General features: G+C 42.7%; 2 protein-coding genes and 1 long non-coding RNA gene across 20 annotated transcripts in view; 2 read left to right on the top strand and 1 right to left on the bottom strand.

Annotated features, from left to right (window-relative positions):
• Positions 1–24,871, top strand: part of MCF2L2 (MCF.2 cell line derived transforming sequence-like 2) — a 159,789-nt gene that overhangs the window by 77,620 nt on the left and 57,298 nt on the right. The window lies entirely within an intron of this gene.
• On the bottom strand, positions 225–20,944 carry B3GNT5 (UDP-GlcNAc:betaGal beta-1,3-N-acetylglucosaminyltransferase 5). Of its 6 annotated transcripts, XM_080604609.1 has the most exons (3): positions 20,481–20,750; positions 19,537–19,750; positions 225–4,716 (listed from the first exon to the last, which is right to left on the bottom strand). In XM_080604609.1, exon 3 carries the CDS (start codon positions 4,383–4,385, stop codon positions 3,261–3,263), a length of 1,125 nt encoding a protein of 374 aa, XP_080460735.1. In that variant the 5' UTR covers positions 4,386–4,716; positions 19,537–19,750; positions 20,481–20,750; the 3' UTR covers positions 225–3,260. The 6 variants fall into 6 exon arrangements, with proteins under 6 accessions (XP_080460735.1, XP_080460740.1, XP_080460737.1 ...); XM_080604614.1 differs by lacking the exons at positions 19,537–19,750; positions 20,481–20,750 and adding an exon at positions 20,803–20,944; XM_080604611.1 differs by lacking the exon at positions 19,537–19,750 and having other exon boundaries at positions 20,468–20,752.
• On the top strand, positions 20,854–22,303 carry LOC308199865. The gene is made up of 2 exons (XR_013955058.1): positions 20,854–20,978; positions 21,407–22,303. It is a non-coding gene; the product is annotated as an uncharacterized lncRNA (long non-coding RNA).

The following is a 24,871-nucleotide window of genomic DNA, read 5'->3' as shown; positions in this document are numbered from 1 at the left end:
GAAAGTTGCTAAACAAATTTTTAAACTGCCTCCTTTCTTGAGAGCACCAATTTCACATCCCCACCCCCCAAAAAAAGATCTGGAGGTTTGGTTTACCATAGAACAGACAGGAAGGATAGAAAAGAAAAAAATCAGTTCAAAGTCCTCTAAGAGAGTACTCAGAATGGTAATTAAGCATCAGAGCTGAGCTTGTCAGTTACAAAGAAAGCAACAAGAAACTCAGCTTTTTTTTTTTTAAAAAAGCAACAAGTCTGTTTATTCAAATCAAGTTTTACAAAACAATTGTATTGTTGTGGTAAAGAGCAAAATTTAAGAATAAATATTGAACACTTTGTATAAAAATTAGTAATACCAAAGGGAAACTGATGCAAATCAAACGAACAGGTAAAAACAACTTTAGCATTAAACATGCTGTGCAACAATGTCAAACTCTTAACGAGGCATAACCGACCATTCAGGCTGATACAGTTTTATTTGTAGAAGTAAAGTCTGACAGCCCAGCATTGGAGCACCAAGACAATTGTTAAAAGAGGTTCCAGTTAGAGGTGTCAAATGTTAAATCAGTGTTTAGAACCAGAGAGTAAGTTTTCAAACTTTTTTTTTTTTGAAAGGAGTGCCTTCATGCTTTCCTTTTTATTCATAAGCAACTTCCTTTTTCACTGCAGCAGAAGAAAATGCATGCTACAAACATCAAGGTCCTTTTAAGTCTAAGAAACAACCCAAACAAAACTCAAACTAGCTATAAAGCAAAAGTGTTTCAATGGTCAAGTGACTTTCGCATAATGACAAACTGCATTTAAGCAGCGTTTTAGATGTTAGCTAAATCACTAACCTATAGAAGTTTAATCTACTTCCAACTCAGCATGTGAGTGAAAACATTGCTGGAAGAAGTTGTAGTCTTAGTAGTACACTTTGGTTATACATAGCATATGTAGACCCTCTTTCCCCTAAAGTGAATGGGGTGACTTCTTCAGTAGTGCAGTTTTGCTGTGCACCTCAGTTTAAATGGCCCACAACAGGTCAGAGATCTGATGAAGTCTTTCCTTCAAGTATTGAATAATACTTCCTCTGTGTGTACCACCACACCCTGCTAGAGCCAACAGATTGTAGAACTAGGTTTGGTGGTTTGTTGTGTTCTTTTTTGTTTGTTTTAAAGCATCCTCAGATTATAATCAGTCTGTTTAGGCAAGAACACGGAGTTCCTGAAATACAGCTGTTGCAGTCTATTTTAATGCTGACAAGCGAGTTATTTGTGGGCTCTGTATACCCAACATTTGAGTCCAGTTGGGATTTCCCCCCCCCCGGAAATCTACTTACAGTTATGTATTCCACTTAGTTCCAGTAGTTACCTAACATCCATCTGAAATGGCAGTTTAAAGAACAGACAGCAACCTCAGTGCTGTTTGTCTATGCTAGCATTAGCCATTCAAACCCTTAAAACAAGAGCAGCAGCATTTAAACAAAGTTTACCAGTTGCAGTTTAAAACTGCTGTGCCACATGCATCTGTTGTAAAGTGAAGTTAGAAGACAAATTTAGTAATTCACTGCTCCACATTGCTGTAGCAGCAAGAAACTTCAGGCAGAAGAGAAAAGGCTAGCTTTAGACATCTTAAAAAGCAAGTAGCATTGCTCCTGTATATAGTACATTTCTGGCAGATCCAAGAACTGTGACAGATAGTTGGTAATTTGCAAGCTTTGGGGTCATTTGTTATTGCTCTGCTGATAAACGTGACTCATTCAATCTTTCACAAGTAGTTTCATGACACTACCCACACAAGAAGTCATTCCAGCATCAAACCAGTTCACAAACAATATCTGACTGTACCTTGTGCAGTCTGTGTATCCACTCCAGGGAGAGCTGCCACAGGCTTTGCAATTAGCAACTACATAACCTGTACTGGAAACCTGTGAAGACACCATCAGTGAGATAATACAAGAAAAGACTGCAGAACCTTGTTTTTACAAAATTTATATGGCACCACAGTACAACTCATAACAACTGGAGTTTCAACACCACCTAGTTCTATATCTAGATTTACAATGCACAGGTATTTTTGTTCCTCTACAGGTGATATTATTTAACTCTATTCGAGATAGAGTTTTGTGGACACAGACTATCCTAAAACTGTAAATAGTTTTGTCTTCGGGAAAAAACTTCATGTTTAGTGATTTTGATTTGTGTACTGAGTTTGTGGTTCGCTATCTCCCTGTCCCTTCACCGTGAAGTCAAAACCTCGTGCAGAAAGTATTCTCCTTATTTAACAAATATAAGCAAGAAACTTTGCTCTTTCAAGTCAATAACAACTTCAATTTAACTATAAAATTCTAAAGGAATACAGCTATGACTTTTGCTTGCTTTTCACCTTTAGAACTATGAATATAAGGAAAACAGAAGAACTGTTAAAAGAAACAGGCCTTAAATGCATTTAGTCTATTTGCTTATTAGAGGTTGGATTAATTATACAGCTTTATTTTTCAGAAGGCAGAGATTAACAAAACCAGTTGCATAAGTAACATTAGATTTTCTTCCTTTGAAGTTTACTCCTGATCTAAAGGGAGCTCATTTGTTACTTAAAAGAACCAAGTCAGAGGGCACTTAAACAGTTTTCCTTACTTCAAAGATTTAGAGAGCTTTGAGGAAAAGACTGTAGCAGGTCTTTACTTCCAGCACTGTTTGTCAATTATGCAGGTCCAGGTACACTTTCCATGAAGCATTCAGAAGTGATGAATACTTGTAACCAATTTACTTCATCTTAGACTAGTACAATAGTCTCATTGACTCAGAAGTTCTATTTTCCTTTTATTTTGAGAGGTCTACTCCATTTTGATATAGATTTTCTTTTTTGAATCATATGCCTTAGCTCACATTGCTTTTTAAAAAAAGCTTTGAGACATACTGAATCAAGTTCAAAGTAAATGACATTTTCACCAAGCACTTCAAATTCTAGAAGCCCGTTATAGTTCATTTAATGATCATATAATCCAGACTCTCATCCTGTGAAGCATGTAAAAACAAAAAACACAACAGGCTACAATGTAGAAAGTTGCAGTACAATAGGAGAGCTGTTCCAATAACAGTTTCTGAACAGAACTTGGGACCATCCTCCTCCCCCTCCCCTGGTTCACCCCCCAACCCCCACCCCAGCTATTCACATTTAAGTTCTACCCTCTTTTCACGCTTACATATATTTTGAATAAACAGCTAAGAAGTTTGTTGTTCTGTTTTGGCTCAGTGGATCTTCAACACAGATATTCAAGTATTAAGAAAAGGCAGCTGAACAGGGATATGTGTCCTCATAGTATAGTTTACAGAGAAGTACAATATTAACTATTCTGCAGTATACTCTACCCCAAAGCCCCGAGGAAATCTTTTTAACTTGGGGATCTGTAGCCTGCTTCCAGAGATGGTGAAGATCCTCTACGTGTCCATGAGATGTCATCATTTTGTTGTAAATGCAGGGATGATATGGAGCCTTTCCTTCCCCAGAAAAAAATACATGGTATTGTGGTACAATTCCCATTTTATTGGCACAGAGGCCCATGAAGACATCATCTATATAAAGACTTGTATTGAGAGTCAATGAAGCCTCATATACCTTAGCTGCTACATCACTTGATATTACATATGCAGCTCCTGCTGTGTAGTCAGGATAAGAGGGCCACTGGTACATTTCATATGGAACATAGTATTTGCTAGTCTTGTCTCTTATGGGAGGGGATCCACGATGAACACGGCCAATCCAGAGATCTTGAACACCCATTTGTGCTAGACTTTGGAGATAAGCAACAAGATTTGGCATATGGATAAATATATCATCATCTGCAGACATAATAAACCTGGCATGAGGACAGTAGGCATTCACCCAGCTAAACTGTAGAAGTAATTTAAGAGTAAGATTATGAAAAGTATCCAAGAAATCTTGCTGAATCAAGTCATTGTATTTCTGGTCTTCCAAATATAGTTTTCTTTGCTGCAGATGATCTGGGGGTCGTCCTAAAGCAAACAGAGTTTTAATATTGGCATTAAGTTGAGACTGAACGTATTTCTCATTACCCCAAGTTCGTCGAATTGCATCCCTCCGATGATGATTTTCAGGAGAAGTCTTCACAAACAACAGGAGAAGGACATCCTGCTGTTGACATTTCTCTCTGTGGTTGATCAAGTACTGGTAGCTTGATACTCTGTCCAGGTCTTCCCTGTTGACAGACAAGCTTTCATTCACAAAATTGTAGCTATTTATGAGGTATCTGTATGAATAGGACTTCATATGGCTTACAATGTGATTATCAAATGGTCCCCAAAAAATCATGAGACATAGTATGAAACAAGTGGCAAATAACTGCAAAAACTGGCATTTTCTGACTCTTCTAGGACTAACAAACATTCTGATGCAGTTCTTGTAATCCTTATTCCTGGTCAGGATCAGTGTTTTTAGAGTGCCCGTGTTTTAGCTTGAGAGCACAGTGTCACCCCTTCAGGATAAGTGTCTACTGTAAGGCATGCTGTCTTTCATTCAGTATCCTTGTAAAGCCAGCTTCCTTCACAGATTCCACGAGTCATATTTCTCCAAACGATTTTTCTTCTGTTGGAAGAGTGCAGACAGTTTTGAAAGATGGGACTTGCAGATGAGTTTTTTCCCTTTGTGGCATTTTAAAGTGAACACTGGTTCTAATCAGATCTTCTTACATGCTGATTTTCTTCATGAGGATGAATACCTACCAAATGTAAGAAGGGGAGGGAGGGAAGTTTCAGTGAGTTGCTATTAACCCATCTGGTTTTATGCTTTGTCAGGGAGACTGACTTTACTGAGACATTCCCCATCACCACTCACCTACATAACCACCCCCCTCCCCTCAAAAACTGGCAACAAGCTAGGGGCTGTCAGTAGCCCAAAACTTCCCTGAGGTTAGGAAGGGAGAGGGGGAAGCTGATGCAGAGGCTTCAGTTCTGACACAAGAACCTCTTAGGAAAACCCACCGCCATTAACCAGATGACAGCATTTTGTTTAAATTCTTTAGGCTGGGAAGCAAGCCATACACTGTACAAATGACTGAATTTACAAGCTGTCTTTGGGCAGCCTGTTAAAGAGCGAGGCCCACACAGACACCAGTAACAGCTCCCCCGTGTCAGAGGGCCGGGCCTACCCCAACGGCCAGAGCTACCCGCTAGGCCTCACCTCCCTCATCCCCACCACAGGTCCCTCAGGCAGCCATCCTCCCCTCCCCACCACCCCACCTCGACCAGGCTCTCAGAGAGAGGGTACAGGCGCCAACTGGGGCTGCCCTTGTTCCCTCTTGGGAGAGGGACACGGGAGTGCAGGCAAAGCGGGGCTGTCGCCACCTCAGCGCACCCCCACAGAGCTCCTCACAGCCAGCAATAATGGCGGAGCCAGGCCACCAACCCTGTGGCATTCTGAGGAGAATGGCAGGAAGGGGCCACTGCCGCTTTGCTCCCCCTGACCACAGCTGGGGTAGCACTGCACCAGCTTCATCCAGTGCCTTCCTGCCCCAGCCACAGAGCCCCTGGTGGCCTGGCAGACAGGGCACAGGTGCTGTTCTCTCAGCTCGACCCTATGGGCAGGCTTGTAGAAAGTAAGCCGCCATTTCAGCCTGCCAGAGTGTGACTGAAATGAGATACCAACAGAATTGCACTCCAGTGACACCCATTACCAAACACCCCATGTATTATCCTAAAACCTGTACTTTCTAGCCAGTGGTGCAATAGAGACTATCTACAGCCTAAGCTCAGGTGAAGACACTGGTTATGCAGCAGGTTGCAGCAGCTGGGGCCACAAACTCCTCCTCAGCAGCCATAGCTGTGACAGGGGTGCTTAATATCAGACAGCTAACATCACAGGGCTACCCTCACTGATACCAGCTAGGGTTTTAGTGGAGAATCTAAAAACCACAAAGCCACACAAGTCCAGCCTTCTTGCCCTGCAGTTTCTAGAAGTTGGTTCTTAAGCAGGGGAGACTAAGCTCAGCTACACTAAACAGGAACATCCCAGAAGAGCAGCTACCTGCTCTGCCCCTAAAAACCCAGAGTGAGCTCTCAGAGCTAGAAATGTAGGACTAGCACACACTGTAAGTAAGGTACCCCATTAGCTAAGCACTTAGTGCAGGCAAATAAAACCTCTGAAGCAAGATAACATGAGCTATCACTATTACATTAGAATTGATGTGCAACACAAGCATTTTGAGAGATTATTTTACCCATTGGAGGTCTTGTAACTAGACGGTATTAGGAGAAACCAATTAGATAGCGATAGTAAAAGTTGATGCAATTTTGTGGTGTAGTAATCTAATGCAGGGAGGAGGGCTGACTGCTCAAAATGGAAACCATAGACTGGTGCAGTTGAAGCTTGCAGACTGTAGTGCATAACAGAAAAGCTGTATGGGCAGTTTGGTGAATAACAATCAGTCAGCACTTTTTATAGTATCAGTTTAAACCCGTTTTATTTTGGAAACATTAAGTTAAACAATGCACCTCAGAGTTATAAACTCAGCAACTTTATAATAGAATGCTACTGCAGAGCTTACTCTTGTTTCATATGAAACAGACAAGAAACTGGACTGTCACAGAAACAGAAATTTGATAACTTCTTTTGGGGAAGTAGGTCTGAAAAAATCTACTACTTCCTGAAAATGAGGATAAGTTTTAGTTTTGCCCTCTGTCCTACATGCTTGTCTGTGCTTTTCTCCAGAAAATCTGCACTCTGCATGAATTTGGCCAGTTAACACAAATGCTGCAGCACTGTAAACTGAATTGGGTGAGGCAAAGTGTACATCAACTTGTTGACATATATAGCAGGTGTCACAAAAAGGAAAGAAAAGTAGAGTTGCACTGTAAAGCCTTTGGCAATATCTAGTCATCAGTAGAGAGGAGGAAAAAATAAAGGTGACTCAGCTTAAGTGGTTACGTTGCCCACTGCCATCAGGATAGCTTAAAAACAGCTGACTGACTTCTCAGAAGTAGAGGCAGCACAAGGCAGAGTACCTGTACTTACTTGGTAAGTTCAGAAATCCTAGCCACACCACATAGTGTTTTTGGATTGTACTTTGATAACAGGTTTTGGCAAAAGTCTGCAATTACTCATGTCATCTGGGCAAAGGAAGAAGTGAGAGAACAGTCAACACCACGAAGTATTAACTTGAGACTAATAGTGAGGCTAACCTATGTGACAGTTGTTGCTACTAGGGAAGACTAAATACACCTCAGAAAAATCCCTACCAAAATATCTGTGCAAACAGCTTTAATTTATGGAGAAGATACAGGGGTGAGATTTTAGCATAGATCAAGTCTCCTGCTCTCTAGTATCCCCTCCAAAGAGAGGGAGATGCTGGAAAGAAATTTATTTTTTTTTTTTAAAAATTCTTCAAGTTGTTCCTTGAAGAAAAAAGCAAGCCCTAAAATCAACTTAAAGGCGGTAAGATGAGTCTCATTTGATCTATTCCAGGGGAATTAAATCAGCATTTAGCACATAGAATTTGTTAAGAATCCTCCTCAGAAACATGTCCTTCATAGAACTTAAATGCAATTATAGATAAACAATACTGATGACATTTAAAGAGGCTTCATTCCCCCCCCCCCCCGTCTCCCTCCAAAAAAAAGCCCAGAGACTTGCAAAGGTGCTGATACCCTAGAATCATCTTCACTGAAAGAACTTTCATAGACATTCACAATACTGATCCTTTGAATGAGTTATGCCCTCCTCCCCTTAACAGCTGGCTGAACCCATACCCCACAAAAGCTATTTATTGACAATGGATTCTTAATCCTGAGGGGAAAAAAAGCCTTCTTCCTAGGAAGAGGAAACTGTGGGACAGAGATAAAACCATGCTTGACAGTCATTTTCCAGACCATAATTAAGGTGCTTTTGCCTCTTGGTGTGCATTCTCTTACTTGTGGCTTGGAAGCTTTTAGATGTACTCTGAGATTGGAGACAGACTGGAAGAACCATGCACCCATACACTTCCTGTAGCTGCCTTCCCTTCAGGTATATCTAAAAACACAGCTGTGTGGTCCTCCCCCAGTTATAAGTACTGAAAGCTTTTTTCACCCCACAGCAATCCTACTTTTCTTAGATGGGTCTGTTATTTAACCTGGTGGTATTACCATAAGCACAACTATGTCATTTGAATGTAGCAACTGTTCACAGCTCAGTACTCTGCATTCTGTAAATATGCTGGCTCCATTTTCATCCCAGAGAAGTGTTACACAATAGAAAGCCTTCGTGATAATTTGTGGAGTGAACACTGAAAAGCAGATCCGTAGGGAGCTACTTTAAGTGTCCACAGAAGTCAGTATTTGAAAGAAGTATGAAGTTAATTTCGGGATAGAAATAGAACAGTTTTGTTTTGGAAAGTCCAGTGAGGAGACAGAGGAGGCTAAAGAAACAGACACCTCAGACATGAAACACAGATACTTGTGGGAGGGACCCCAGAGAAAACTCTGGAGAGACCACCCAACACAAGAGATTAACCAACACCACCCCGAGCGAAACCTAAACCCAAGAAGAGACCAGCTGAGACTGCCCAGAGGGAACATTCCCTCACCCCCAGCTACAAAGTTTGTGGTACAATACAAAGGCTGGGCTTCAATTCATCTGTAATCAATTTGACACAGCACACCCCCCAAATTACATCTGGTTTTAGAACAAAGATTTGATCATCAGGTATACTTCTGTCCTGTGCAGAAGGAAAGAAACATGGGATAGTTTAGATCACAAGCAGCTTTCTCAAGCAATGGAGGATATTCCAATAAAAAAAGAAAACTCTAAAGTGTTTAAGAAGAAAGAAAACAAAACACTACCACCAGCTTGTAGCAACAGCCCCATTCTCATCAACTCTTGCATGGTATTTGGATAGACTTAAACTTGGTCATCTTACTGGAGATAGGAGGAATTGGTTACTTAAAGGATGAATGAATGACAAGCATTTCCCTGCTCAGTTACATACAGAGTCAGCTCTTCAAATTAAGGATATTTCTAGCTACAATCAATTTTGTTTCATCCAAATGCCAGCTTTGGTGCCCACATTATCCCTTTTATTTGGCTTGCAGCATATGACAGAAAGACCTCAAGGAAGCAGCAGCGCTTCAGCAAACTCAAATATTTTTGAAGTTAAATGCTCATTCTTGGCTGTGCCAGAGAACAGCTAATTAGTTTAAGGGTGCAGTTCCATGCGATTGACCTCAATAAAAAGGTTACTGCTGCCAGCTGAGGATGGCCTTACACTCATTCTTTCTTCATCCCTGCCCTCTCATCACCACCGCACAGACCTCCTGCAGCTTTCATCAGCTCTGAAGCTTATCTAGTTGCTCAGCAAGTCAAGTGCAGCTCACTCCTTCCAAACTCTGCCTCAAAAACCAGCCTCTTGAAACAGTGAAGTAACAGCAAGCAATTTATTTAGGTCAGGCTGCATCTAGAGGCAAAACTCAGGTTACAACAGGACTCGGGTTTTGTTTTGCAGAATCAAAGTGTTAGGTTCATTGTTTCTGAAGCTTTCACTTTTACCTAAGGCTACTTCCAAGCTTTGTGTTACTACAAGAAACTTGAAATCCTGGAACGGGCTTCTGGACTGTAGTCAGGGCAGCCCTGTCACTGAACTACCCCAGATCAGCTGCTTTGACAGTGCTAGCTTGACATTGCTTCATCCTGCTAGAAGACTTCAGATGTCACATGGACCCCAGCTGCAGCACCACTTCCCCTGCACTGCAGGAACGTATCCAACAAGAGGGAACAGAAGCCAGACAGTGCAGGGACTTGGATTAGCACTGCCTGGATTTCAGTTCAGGCAGAATTTTCAAACCTAGTGTAAGAATGAGATGATTCTGAAAAGAATACACTGGATTTTCTTTAAGCTTTCAAAGTCTGAACCTCGTAACTGCTGCCTAAACAAAGAACACAAATTTTGTCATGTTTGAACCTTTTCATTGTTAGGTAGAACTTAAAACTTTTGCAGTGTTTGGTTTCTGAGCAATTTAGGCAGTTATAATCCTTATGAAATTGAACTCCATCTCCAGCAGTATTTCTGTACTGCCTGCACTAGAAGACCAAAGAAAATTTAGCTTTAAGTTAACACATCAAATAAACATGCGATTGTGTTCTCATGGCTTATCAGTTTCCCCTTCCTAGTAACTAGCAGCTAAGAAGGTATGTGCCTATGGTAATGGAAGCAAGGCCTGAGCTGATTTTGCTGCTCACAACTTCAGCCACAAGATTACACAACTCAGTTCCTCACCATTTTTTCTGTTGCTGGCATGTCTTCGCAAGTCGTGTTATCTGGCTTTTCTACCCTGGCCTATATCCTTCTCCTTTACTCCCTTGTATTTGAAGAGTTTGTACACTAACAAGTTTCATTGAGACGGATATTCAAGTTCCTCATATGAGCTGTACCAAGAAAGAAAACTGAACAGAAACAAGTCACACCCAACGCTATAGTGACAGATGTTTAAAAAAAATGTGGTAAGGTCCTTAGCTGATCCTTCCTTCCTATATAGCTCACAAGCTCCAAGATTGAAGGAAAGCACAGGCATACATCCTCCAAAGAGAACTTCATGTAGTGTCAAAATCTCCCCTGCTACACATTGTTCTGTACAAAACTAGTGAGAGATGGGAGTCAATTTGGACAGTTACCACTTACGAAAAAATGTCAAGAAGATAACAATCAAAAAGAAGCAGTCTAGTGTTAGAAAGATGAAAGTGTAGAAAGACAGGTGACGAGTATTGCATCAATAAAGATCATAAATGCAGAAGTGACAAGGTTCAGTTTCAAAATCATTTAACCCATCATCTGCAGTTTCACATGCAAGCTTTGCCTGCTCATTTTATAGTTCGCCTGCAACCTGCAGGCAGGGTAGTTTCCTGGAATAGTTGAGTCAGCATTAAATTCTCTGTGCATGCATTGAGAACTTCTCAGATTGAACAGAGACCCAATTAAGATGGACATCCAACATCTTCCTAAGCTTGAACTTCTGTAGTTGCTCAGTCAAGAAGAATCCCTCTATTAAAAAGGCATTGAAGTACAGCACTCTCTCAAGGGGAATTTCATATCAAAAAAAAATACAGCAACATGTAGGAAAAAAGTGAATCAAAAAGCTGCAACCACTTGTTGCATCTCATTGATCTGCAATGTTTGCAATTGTTGAGGCAATCTCTGAAGTGTTGGTTGGCAGAGAAGTTCAAAGGATGGCAAAGCATTAGATGGCAATTGAGTAAAGCATTTTAGCTCCTTCAGGGTTGGAAGCAAGACATATTGTAAATGATTAGGACTGCCAGGAAACAGCTAGTTGCCAGGAGAGGTTTAGTTCCTAGAGATATTTTATACATGCTATAACAATTGGGTAAAAAGGACAAGAATGATTTCTTCCATTTCTTCTAAAATGGAGCAGCATGCTTCCTAGCTGCCATGAATGAATCTAAGTGGAGGCATCTGCTAGAAGGTGGAGGGAGGCTTGCCTTCTCCTCAAGTTGCTTTCAGCAGGATCAGTTCCCCAGAACAGCTACTGTGCAGATAGGAGAGGTATAGGACCACCCCTTTCAAGCACCAGTCTACAATGACTGTGATTTTCAGCTGCTTTAGCTTGCTATAGCCAATGCAGACCATTCTCCAGACAAGCTAGAAGCAAGGACTGTTTCCAAGTATAAAAGCCTACAAAATATGAATGATTTAGTAGCTCAAGGGATTTTACATAAGATACACAAGCACCGACATGAAGTTCTATGCTTTTGTGTTAGATTGAGCTGGTGAAAAGAGTTAGTTCTTTGCACTGCCAGTAAGGATAATATTCTAAAGTTTCAGAGTCTGGCAGTTACATGATTGAGGCCACATGCCCTCATTTTCTGAAAAGGTTGATGAAGTATGTATTAACCTCCATGCAAGCAAGTCAGAGCTCCAAGAAAGCTACAAAGGCTGTAATGGTACCTATATTACAAACCAACACATGTTTTGACAGATGGCAGTGATGAGTTCTAATACTATCCTGAGCAGCAGTCTGCATTTATGTAAGCTTACTTTCATAGTGCTAGTATTTAAAAGATGTGCCAGACTGGTACACATTCCTTTCGAATCCCATGTACTAAAGCAAAAGTACATACAAAACAGGCAAAGCACATTAGCTGCAGCTGTTAATAATGTTACCCACCAGTGTGAATGGCAGAGTTTGAATTTCAAAGCCACATAGGACATAGTATTTACACGCCCTGATCTGTTCAGTATAAAAAAAATCAAACTGTACTCTTCGATTCACAGATAAAAATCTAAGAGAACAAGCACTTTTGATAAGCATCAGTACCACGGAAACTTAGAGCTGCCATTTCCTGTTAATGGTGGAAAAACATCTTTTTCATTCTACAAGGAACATGAAAGCATACACACACAGGACCGTCATTTTCTTGAAGAAAGAAAAATGACAGAAAGGAAGAGACAGTAAGAATTACCAGAAATACATGAACTGCCATTTCACGTGTTTAATAGCCATAAGTAATGTACAGGTTTCAAGAAAAGGTATCTTAATCTTCAGTTGAGGTTCAAGACATGTGGTCGGCAGACTATATTGCAGCCAAGTTACCGATGACCGCATGTGAAAACAAGTGCATCATATTTAAGCTCAGACAGTAAGGAACTCAGTTGTTTGTAGTGGTGGTCAGCAAGATACTGCTTTGCTTATAATCCCTTATCTTACATGATTCACTGACTCCAATTACAACCAATTAAACACACCTTGTGACTTCAAGTAACATAACTCTTCGTAAAGAAACTAACACATCTGCAGCTTGTTTTTGTCTGAGTGCCAATGCCCAATTACTCAATAACTGTTTGTAAAGGTGGTTTCCCTACTGTCACTTTTTTGTTTAGTTTTCATGATTGCTGTGTAGGTACCACTTCAACAAATACTTTAAGAATTACCCCAAGCTAAGCAGCATCACAAAGGCTAGGTAAATACTGAATAAGCTTTCCAGTGCTACTGCTACAGGCACCCATAACTATCCCACTGCACATTAAGCTGTTTCCTTTTGCTAGTAGAACTTCTGCCAGTTAAATATTTATAAGGAAGTAAGAGGAAAAGTAACATGGAGAGCTGTACTGCTTGGTCAGTCTAGCCTAGTATCTTTCTTTTCAGTTTAAGATCTCATATAGCCTCAAATTAAGAATAAATATGTAATTAGTTCTGCCTGCACTGATCGGAGATGCTCCTAAGCCACATGATTTCCCCCCACTTACTTGCTGGCTGTCCATACCACCAGTAATAAACTTGACCAGCACCTGCTCTGAATTTGATTTTTAGGTCCCTTGCTCATTTTCAGGAAGCTCCATCTCCTACTGTTTGCTCTGAAACAGGAACAGCAAGACAGCTACCCAACTCCTATAACTAGGGTCATGGGCCACCACAGTTATAGGGAGGGAATAAGTGTTTTTTAAAGCAGTTTTTAGGTGTAGGAAGGTCAAACCGCTGTTAGTCCCCAGAAGAAACTGTAGAGAGAACAGAAGCCATAGAGCCACCCCCTCCTTCCCTGAAGTTCTTCCACCACCACCACCCTTTCTATAGAGAGGGTCTGCCATTTACCAGTATTAGTGGAAAACCCACCTGAGAATCCTGCTGAACATTAAGTGATAAGGGAAGAAAGACAATTGTTCACCAGAAGAAAACCACCACCCACAAAAAAAACACACAAAAACCTCACAAAGATGTGAAGCTTTCAGAACTCAAGTAGAAGCCTCAGCTTTTGCAAGCACAAGGTTCTGGTACACTGTTAGCAGTGTAAGGCCTACCCAACAGCAGCAGGCAGTGAAAAAGGCCTTGCTACATTCTATATCAGTTTTAATCTAATACCTAACCTAAGCAGCTAGGGTATCTGCCATGCCAGATAACACTGGAAGCAGCTGAGAAAGGCAAACAAGTTTGACAAAACCTCAGGCTTCACCCCATTGCGTGGACAGGAGGAGGAAGTTTTAAGCAGCTACTCCACACTAGCCAAACAGCCTAGTAACTGTAAGGAAAGACCATGCAGAGACCACACAAGTGAAGTTCTACCCTCCTGGTAAATGTACTCAGCTTCATTTTTCAGCTTTTTTTTTTTTGTAAAGCAGATTTAAAACCAGTGTAGAAGTCTAGTCTTACACAGAGCACATTTAGTATTGCTCATACTCCTGCTTTGCTTTAAAATGAAAGTGAACAACTTTATTCTCAGAACAATGAAAGTCCACCAAAAATAGGAAGAAAAACCTGCGTGTTTCAGTGCTGAGCTTGGCTCCAGAACCCTCTTTTTGGTGTAGGAGAGAAACCAATTATCCTATTATGCAAAGAAAGTACTAGAAATATAATCTAATCAGGAACACATCTTTCCCCTTTTTGTGTGCGGTTAACAGTCTTCCTGCTTCAGTGAGACTTCAGTCAGCACTTTTTACAGCCTCTAGAAAGCCCCCATCCCTCAATTTTATAGTAGATCATTTCTGATCATATTTGGAACCTTATCTTAAAGCTCGCACAAATAGGATAAAGAACTTTCTGGTTATTCCGTATCACTTGGAAGATCATAAATACACTTGAAAAGCACTTGAAAGAATGGATAGGTACTGCACACTGTTCCCTTGGCTTTGTTCATTCTCACACCCTCCTGTTCACTGCTGTACATAGATGTCAGCAACTCTTAAGCTGAAGAAGTGTTGTATTCTACTTTGGGCTGAGGGAAGTGGAAGAGTTATTAGCAACCCTGTCCTGCTATTAATGGCTCTTGGATAATCACATCTAATGGGTTATCTCATTTCATTAATAGGAAATTAATCTATCTGAATCTAGTAAGCAGTTTGACTATATATTCTCCTTTTGTTTTATATTTGTGTATAGTTTATTTCCTTAAGAGTTAATTCCAGTTTGAGGTAGTTCAGCATAAGTCTGCTAGCACTGTTTACACTGCATTTGCACATGTTGAAAGAGTGTCTACATAGCTTTAATTTCAATAAAAATGTCAATTTTTAATTTTTGTTGATGTATCTTGAATGACTAAGTTTTACTTTTATTGAAATTAAAGTTACATAAGCAGCACCTTGAATTCAACTGAAAAGTCACCCTAACTATAGGGGAATCATGTAGAAATAGTGACCTGACTTGATTCTCCATTTCTCATCAGTCCTAACTTCAGACTGCCATTCTGAAGGCATTCATGAAGCCTCCAGTAGCATAATGAGAAATTCCCAAGTGGTTTTAAAGTTGACTACATAAACATGTTAGACGCATTATGTGAAGAGGTACGTGTAGTTTGAGGAAAGGCAGACTCCTGTCAGTTAAGCAGTTCCCTTCTAAACCTGTTAGGTTCATGCTCTTAGTTTTCAAGACAGTCAAATATGCTTCATATCAAAAGCTTTTGGTTCTCTTCTGTATTGAATCCATTTTCCAATTTACAGACTCCTACATACATGTTGGGGGTCTCCATGCACGTTTGCTCCCCTGGCTTGCTTGAAACATCTCAGATTTGATGATAAAGTGGATGGAGAACCACCTCAAAAACCAAAGTAGCTGCAGATTGGCTTAAATAGCAGCAGTTCAAGGCTTTGTTGAAGCCTGCCTGCAAGATGGGTGGGATGAATTCCATTAATCCTCTCCCACTTCTGTGGTAACCAAGGAGAATTCTGGCCCTACATACAGCCCTTTCTGCCATGCAACAAGGCCAGAGACTAAACGGGAGACACTCATTTGCCTTTTGTTGTGAAATATGGGGAGCAGGAGCACTACAAGCCCACAGCAGAAAAGAAGAACCAACATACACACTCCCACGCACTTAGGAGAAGTGTGACAATACAGCAAGCTGTAGCAAATGGGACTTAAACAGCATCTGGCAGTTTCTCATTCACTGTAGTTGAAGTGCCCTCTGAGACCTGCAAGCAGTCTGCTGGCCATCACAAGCCCTAGAACAGAGGACTGTAAAGAATTCTTCAGGCCTAACTTCATGATTCAAACCAGATAAGCAAAGGAGCTGTACCACTCTCCAAACGTGTTTCATAGGCAGTGAGATTTCTTTAAGACTACAGCCTTTGTAAATTAAATGAGGTGACTTGTGCATTTACATTTAGGCAGCAGTACTCATCTCTGCTCATGAGAAATAGATAGTAGGTCATACTATTTAATAGTATCTAGAGTTAGTGAAAACACATGTTTATACACACACCCCCCTCACACAGACTAACATATGGCCAGGAACATAGCTGAAATGCATACTGCACCAGATTAAGAATTGCTGCAAGGACCATTTAGTGAAACAGAAGTAAGGAGAACCTAAAATGGAATTCACTGCGAAACAGACCAAAAACACCAGTCTGTGAACTCTAAAAGGAAGGTACAAAGACAAGAGCAGAAGCATACAAGACAGGGATGAACTTAAGGCAGAAAGAAACAAACAGAAAGACATCCATTAAAGAGCCTGATTGTTCTAGAAATTTGAACTTTGAAATAATGCAATAGAAAGTCAGTACCCTTAGTTACTGTAGTTCACTTTATCTCATCTTAATGATACACCAGGATGCGTAACGCTGTTTTAAGTGGCAAGTCCAAAGTGAAACACTAGTCTTTCCTTAGTTAACCAATTCAAGTAGAAGAAAAGCCATCCATCCATTTCATAGGCCATGGAAGAGCTAAGCAGAGGAAGGGGGAAACCCCCCATATATGACTAGTAGTGGGGTCAGGGGGGAGGGTTGTGGAAATAAGAGCCATAAGTTTCCTGCCCTAAGAGAAAATGCCTCTGTACCTCATTCAGTACAAACCACTTCTGGTCTTGTCAGAAATGAAACTGGTAGAACTTTAAAGTTTCAGGATGCAGCAGGAGAAGTGTGAACAGAGATCGACTTAATGGGACAGCAGTAATCTGGGGCAGACAAAGTTCTATTTCAGCAAGTTTCCTCAGCTCTCAATGGAGAGAACTAGCTAAAATACCTGCCTTTGTTGATAAGTCCTAGCACACCTCCCAACAATATGATCTGTGTTGATCAAAGGAGTTCTTCGTTTCAGAAGCTGTTTGGGAATCTCTGATGAACAGTTTGACTTGCTGCACTGTGAAAGGTGACAGCACATCTTCAGAGCATGACAGTAATCCTGGTAGTTCTGAGTGACCAAACACTTTTTATTCAAGTTTAAAACTACATCCAGCAGTATGTAGATGGTACCAGACTGTCAAGCTCAACCTCATGAAGATGATTCACGCAAACTTGTTCTTTGCTATGAGACAGGAATTCCTGCAGTTTATGATATTAGCAAGATGTAGACATGTCTCTTCAACAGTGCTTCAAAGTAAATTGCTTTCCTTTACAACATTGCCTTCTTTCAAGGTCATCTGTCCTCAGACTGCTTGGAATCTTGTAGATTTTCCTATATAGACATCTACCAGAGACATCTCTAAGCCACAATTTTATCTATGTTATGATCAGACTACAAAACAACTCAAGCAACAGATAGACTTCGGGACTGGTAGAGATTCATTCTAAAAAGATTCAATTCCAAAGCAAAGGGGTTGTTTCATCACCTTATTTCTGTACATTGTGGTAACTTCCCCACTAACTGTAGTATTTACATCAAGAATCACCTTTCAAAGATCCTCCCATAGCATTCCCCCTTGCTGCCAAGGGCAAGTGTCCTATCTGTGAAACTTCTGAAAGAAGAAGGGAAAACTCAAGCATCCCTGAGAATTTTGTTAGACCTTGAAGACTCGAGATGCATAGATCAGGACTACTTGAACAGACCTCATTTCGGGATCTGGACCACACTTCCAAGTGTTGCTGAGATCCCAGATACACAAGCATTTCCTGTATCAGCAAGGAATCCGTTTGTCACTTCTGAATAGCTTGACAGAGATGGACCACACTGCTTTCTATTGGAATTTAAAGGTTGATTATTCAGCAGACCATGGTAAAAACTGATCAAATAGCCTCACCTCAGGTATTCAGTGTCCTAGGAAGCTAAGGAGGGTACCTCACTATACTCTGCAAGCCATATAGAAGAAAGAACTAGTAGTGCCACACTGATCCATTACTTCCATTGCCAATTCCAAGGCCAGCAGACCTACTGCAGGAACAAAAACACAGAAGTTTTCCCAGTAAAAACCCCTTGTTACTTGTGTCCACCCAAGCCCTTTTAGTAAGCGACATCTTCAAGTTAAAGGATTACCTAAACAATTCTTCAGACATAGATTGATAGCCATGGGAGATGAGGCAATGTTTAGTACATCCTAAATGCCATAACATTATAGGTAAAGAATAACACTGCATACATAAGCCACTGGCTTTTCAAATAAGCAATGACTTGCAGGATTTTCCACATGCTGCTCCCCAATCTAGGTGAATTACCATTCCTAGTTTCAGTACTTGCTACTCCAGTTTGGCCAGATGTCAGAGAGACTGTCCCAACTGCTGCTTTGGGCAGCATTAGTAACCGGCTTGCAACTCAGTTTATGAAGCTAAAGAAAGCAACAATTGACACAGTTTTGATGCACTTAATGGAAGAGAACTAGTAAGCAGACACTGGTAAATTTCAAAGCAGAAAGAAAAAAATCCACAAATCCTTACCAGTGCAGGAGCCTGCATTTTCACTGAGACCACATTTCCTTAGACATCAGATGATGGGCTTCCAGGAATCTAGTCCTGGGCAGGACAAACAACCAGTAGCCCCCGTAACACCAGCACAACACCCAGCTCTGTGTGATGCTCCAGCCTTCTGGGTATACTGCTGGAATATTCCACGGCTGTTGTTCTCAACTGTGCTTTGCTATCTACTGCCCTGATCAACAGAAAAAGCTAGCATTTATACTGCCTTGGAAGACAACTATTTTCCCTTTTTCCAAATCATTTATCCACTTCTTAAGCACATCCTTTTCCTCTTCCAACTGCCAGGAGATAACCAACAAGATGCATCATACAAACTAGCTTGAACCATTTGCACACACTACTGCTGAGAGATTCTCAGGCATAAGCCCCGGCAGGCAAGAGATGAGGATGCTCCAGCACAGAAAAGCAGCACAAACCAAGTTCTCCACCTCCTTGCGCAGCCAAAACACAACTTCAGGCTTTTTATCATTGCCTTGCACGACGCAGAGTAGCTTACATCAGGGCCAAGCCGGTCTCCCACCTCCAGACAGACTCCGAGACCTTCCTGAGGAGCACTTCTAACAAAGCTGGCTGCACTGAAGAGCTCAGGAGCCTCCAGCGGGGTGCCGCTGCGCCCTCCCCGTGTCCTCCTCGGGGGGCAGCGCCCAGGCCTCCCCGGGGACGACCCCGTTCCCCGGCTTAGGGCTTCAGCGCCCTCCCCAGCGGCTGCCCGGAGCTCCGGGGGGGACAGGGCACCGCTTCCAGCCACGCCGGGGAACAAAGGAGGGAACCGGCCCGGCCCTTCCCGGCCGCCTCCCCGCCGGGGCGGGCACGCCCGCGGCCAGGGGAGGGAAAAAAACGGAAAAAGAGGGAAAAAGCAAAAAAAAAACGCAGAAGGTTTTTGAGCCGTACAGGCGGGCTGAGCACAAACACGCTTCCTAACCGCCCTCGGTAAATCCCCCTTACTCTTAGGGCATTCTCTCAAGCCGATTATCTTCTCCGGAGCTCCCGCAAAAGAAGTTTGGGGAAAGGCGCCGAGGAGCGGCCGCGGCGCTAATTAGGGCGTTAATGAGGCCGGGGAGCGCTCGGGGCTGCCCCAACCCCCGCGGGCCCGTGCTGCAAGCCGCGGCCGAGCGGAGCAACTCCCAGCCGGATCGGCGAGTTTCTTGGGTGGGAAGGGCTGGGAAAGAAAGAGAAAAGGGCACAGGGAAAGAAAATTTAAAAAAGAAAGCCTTTTCTAGTAGTGAAAAGAAGAATAAAAGCTAGGAATTGGGAGGAGGAGGGAAGCGGGAGGGGCTCCCGGGGCGGGGGGAAGCAGCGCGGCTATGAATGGGCTGCGGGAGGCAGCGCACCGCGCCGGGACCGGGGGGGATCCTGCGGGAATTGGGGGGACCCTGAGGGACCTGGGGGCTCCCCGACTTCGTTTCGGGACACAAGACAGGCAGGCAGCGGGCAGAGGTGGGGCTGAAAGGGATCTGCTAAGACGGCGCATAAAAGGCGGTAGGAAACGGACTGAAGTTTGGGGCTCGTTTGCCACAGAAATGTGTAAGCCCGCAGCCCGGCGCCAAGCCGTCCTTAAGGGGTAAGCAAGGAGCTCACGGAGCCGGGCTGGAGCCGAAAACTTTGGGACAAAGCCGCCGGAAAACTTGGCTGAGGCAGGGAACCGCAGCCTCAGCCCCGCGGCCAGGCGCCCCCTCCCCTGAGGAGCCCAGCCCTCGCACTCCCTGCGGCCGGAGAGAAGAGAAAAGCGCTTAGGGAAACAGCAACTTCTCACGGATTTTAACCGCCCGGCTCCTCGCCTCGCCACGGAGGGAGCTGAAAGAGGACCGAGCTGCCTGCTTTTGGCGAGGGGACGAGCTCAAGAAGCGGGGAGGAGGGAGGAAAGACCCGCACCGACCTCGGGGGCTCACCCAGCGCAGACGGCCGGCCGCCTTCTCCTCGCCGCCTTTCCTTCCTCGGAGAGGAGGACTCGCCCAGCCCGCTCCCGGGGCCGCCCCATTCACTCAGGATATAGGATCCCTCGGCTCCGGGAGCCAATGGGCTCCTCCTCCCCTCCTCCTCCTCCTCTTCTCCTCCTCCTGTTCCTCAAACGAGCCCCGGGGCTCCCCACCGCCTTGGCGAGCACCGCGCCCCGGGGGCCAGCCGGAGACAGCCCCTGCTTCCTCTTCCCCTCTCCCGAGGCTCAAACCAGTCGCTTCTGTGGTCTTAAGTTCCGACGGATCAGATCTGTACCTTAAAAGGGATATCGGGAGTCGTGGTGCAGGCGTAGCTGCCGCTGCTGTAAGCCTCCGAGGGCTCCGCGCCCTCCCATAGCCGGCTGCGTGGTGGGGAGGGCATGGAGCTGACTGAGGCTCTGCACGGCTTGGCTGGAAACGTTCAGAGCAGGAAGGAAAGAAGAGGGTTTTAAGGTTTGGTTACTTTTTTTTTTTTTTCCCCTCCTACCTTCTCCACAAACCTTGGCGATTTCTTTGCGTCATCCTGAGGAGAATGCCCTTTTCTAAACTCTTCTAAGTCGTTTTTAGACAGACCGGATTTTCAGAGGCTGAAAGCGTGCCTGTTCCTTGCAGTGTTTCAGGTTAAGTCAGTCTCTATAGACAGAGATTGGGAGTATTTAAAAACCAAATGATGGTAAGCGTTAAGAACGTGCCTTCCTTAAAGTCTTTTGCAAACTTCTTATAAAGAGAAAAACTAGGTTAGAAGAAAAAAAGCTGTTTCAAATTAGGCTGAAGAGCTGCTCTAACATTGTGCCTCGTGTGTTTGAGGAGGCACTCTGAGATTTCTCACTGAACACAAATATCAAACGTGGGCTCATTGTGTGTCTTCTATTCTCTCACAGACTGTGATTGATTGAATTATTCCTGACCTCATCATTGAGTTCATAGAAACTTAACTGTTGCATATTATGGCCATTAGTGTTTGCTGTCACTTCACAACCGTAAATCTGACAACATCTCTGCGAGTGAGGAATTGGTTTCTTTGTACACACAGGAGAGACAATGAGAGATACGAATTCTGTTGTCAAGGGCACCCAACAAAAGTAGAGCAAAGGTAAAAACCGAGCAGTTTTTTTTTTTTTTTCTCCAGTCCCACAGAAGGATGGGTTGCTTTGTAATACGGGTTTTGTTTGGGGAAACTTCAAGGGCTAAGGAGCTTTTCACTTGACCTCTCCTTTTTCCTGCTGTATGTCTTAATATGACTAAACACCTTACAACAGCCTTCCCAGATTTCTCTTCATCTGTTTGATTCTGCCCCAAGACAAAACAGAATTCTTTCCAGTTGTTGATTCACCGTAGCAGGAAAGGTCGGTAGATCGTGTGTAAATTTGGCATGTTATTTAAACAGTATTTAAATAGTAGTAAAAGCAACCTAATAAACAAAGCATCATTCATTCTTCTTACCCAAATGATAGTTGCTGACTTTCCCCCTAGTTCATAAAAGGCTTTTCATAAGTTCATCCTTCTTTCTTCCTTTCAGATGCCATCCCATTCGCAAATTTTTATCAGTAGTAAAACAGTCCCTTTCCGAATGAGAAATTCTCAATGAGAGATATTTAAAACACCCTAGGTTAACAATTTCTTGGCTGCTGATAGCAGTTTTTCCTGTTTTCCTTTTCAGTTGAATTTAGTAAGCCAGAGAGAAAAATAAAATAGCAGCTGGATTCTTCCTTCCACAACTAAGTGTGAAAAAATAAAACTACACAACATGACTCACTTGTGCTTCAACCAAATATTACTACGTGCATGCATTTTAAACTTAATATTTACTATGTATGAGGTCAGCTTGCCAAACAAAGTCACCAAGTATTCTTAAGTCAGATTCTTCCAAAGTCAAATGTTCCAAAGCCATTTAAAGCCAAAACATTTCTGTGTTACCTGTGTTCTTGATAACAGTTTCTACAAAACATCTTCAGGTAGCCACACTTTCAAAATCACGAAGTAGAAATATGGAATATACTTTTTAAATGGAAGGTGTATGTGGGGAAGTGTGATTCAGACATAATTACAAGCTTGCAAGAATAGGGTCCGTGGAAAGCAAGGTCAGGTGTTTAATTTAAAGAACAAAAGTGAGTGCTTCTGATCAGCACTATAAATAGACTTTGTTTGCCGTGATGGGGTTTGTCTTACAGTTGTTTCCACTTTTCTCTTGAAAAGTGACATCTGCTCAGATCAACACCTTTTCACTTGTCCTCACTAATTTCCCATCTTGGTTGTTCTGATTTGAAAGAGGCCTTTCAATCAATGAAATAAACAGACTTCAGCCTGCTTCTGACCTGAAATTACACCGGGAGAGTGAATCACTTCAGGGATTTTATATAATAGTAATAATAATAATGATGATGATGAAAACACACTCTTTCACTATTTCTTGCTTTTTTGTTGTTGTTGTTTGTTTGTTTTTGTTTTTGTTGTTTTAAAGCAAAATTCCATTTTGCCTCCTTACCCCAACAAAATATTCTTAGGGTCAGATCCTACATTGAGGTAAAAAGCCTATTTAGAAATAAAACTCCACCTCTTCCCTTTCCCCATTAATGTTATTAGGGAAGACGTTTTTAGAACATCACCCTTACTTATTTATAAATGAAATCTTTAATGTCCCACCCTAGCCATATCTTGTTTATTTTGACCTCTGCCCTTACGGACATGCATAACAGGATGCATATTTAAACCAACACAGAAGGAAACAGCACGCTGTTCTAAAAGACACTTCACGGATATTTTTGCCCAGGAAGCACCTACCTTGTTTGTTAACCATACTCATGCACTGCTGCACTGCACACAGGCTCAGGTCAGCAGAGGTGTCTTGGGAGCAGAGGGCTTTATTGGCACAGGCACTGATACTGGAGAACCGCTGCAGAGGAGTACAGCCGCGTGCTTGCAGGAACAGAATTTTACACCGGGTGGTTCCTCGTGTGTACACAGCCCTCTGCCGCAGCTGGCCTCGGCTCTAGTTGGAGACCTCGGGCCCTATTTCATCATGTAGAATGGAAATGGATGAAAATTTGATAAGATTCAACCGAACAAGGAGAAGTTCAGAGGTGTTAGTTTTGGGGAATTAACTGAGTTTTCTGCAGATTTGTGTTCGGTTGCTCTGCCGTTGCTGTTTCCTACTGTAGGTGTGAGCAGTGTGCTTTTAGCTATTCTTGCCCGGAGGGAGAGGCAGGTAGGAGGGAATTTCCCTGCAACCATTCTTTTCTAGAAAACAAAAATTAACACAGAAGCCGGCTTACAATGAAGAAGTTTTACAAGGAGGCTGGGATCAGAGGCTGCCATTTGACGGTTGTGCACCTGACGAAGTTGCCCAGTGCTCGTAGCAGTGCTGTGCTAAGTGCCTCTGATCCAGCTGCTGCCCCCCTCACCATGTAGACCCGTTCCAACAGGATGGACTGGCACCATCCAACAGCATCTCTGTGCCCCAGCAGCTGCAGCTCAGTATGCAGAGTCTGGGCCTGAGATTCCTGCAAGGAGATATTTAATCTGTATAAAGAGGATTTTTAAATCCAGTTCTGTTCGATAAGCCAAACCACTTCCTCCATTCAAAAATCATAATCCTGGACTCTTATTGCCTGATAGTAAATATCAGGAGCACTTTGTAGCTCTCTTGTTACTGTATTCTAAATGAGATCCCTTTGTGATGCATTTTCAAATCTTTCTGTGCATCCATGAGATGTTTCCTGGATGAGAAATCTGACAGTCTTTCATAATCATGTGACTCTGAGCTTAGGCAGTAAGCATGAAATAGCTTTGGCAGTTGGATAAAATCACAAGGCAGGAAACCCTTGTGAGTTCATTCGCAGGGAGGGCTGTAAGGGAGCCTACATGGATGCTGCTGTAGCAAAGCGCCTAAAGCTGATGGAGTCCTAACAACTGCACCCTTAGTATCTTATATGCATTAACTACATCACTGTGATACTTTGTGACTTAGGTTCAAACATTACTCTGGGAAGTTGACTTAGTCAGATGTTTAGTGGCATCACTTTGTGAAAGGAAATCTGATTCATCCTTCTATTCTCCTGATGATTTTGCAATCAGTTTAAGTTAATTTAGGATTGCTGCTGCTGTCCTTTCTTCACCTCTCTTTCCCGACGCCCACCCCGTGCAGTCCATTTGTATCCCTTGTACTGGGGCAGGCAGCTGTGCAGCCAGAATGACTTTTTTTTTGGTTAATTTTGGGTCAGGTCAACTCATCTTGCTCACCAGCTTATCCAAGTGTCTGCTGCTGTACTGGCAGTGTCAAATGCAAGAGAGAGGAGAGGGCAGGACAGAGTGACTGGCAGCATTCAGAAGTGCTCATTTGTTCCTCC

Source organism: Anser brachyrhynchus, assembly GCF_964034855.1.
Source record: "Anser brachyrhynchus genome assembly, chromosome: 9".
NCBI classification, from domain to species: Eukaryota; Metazoa; Chordata; class Aves; order Anseriformes; family Anatidae; genus Anser; species Anser brachyrhynchus.
Note: the sequence above shows the minus strand (reverse complement) of the source record. Positions and strands in the feature narration are given on the sequence as shown.

What these genes read in the sequence shown, in the direction of transcription:
- B3GNT5 (XM_080604614.1), bottom strand. Translation starts at nt 4,385, where the DNA reads ATGTTTGTTAGTCCTAGAAGAGTCAGAAAATGCCAGTTTTTGCAGTTA.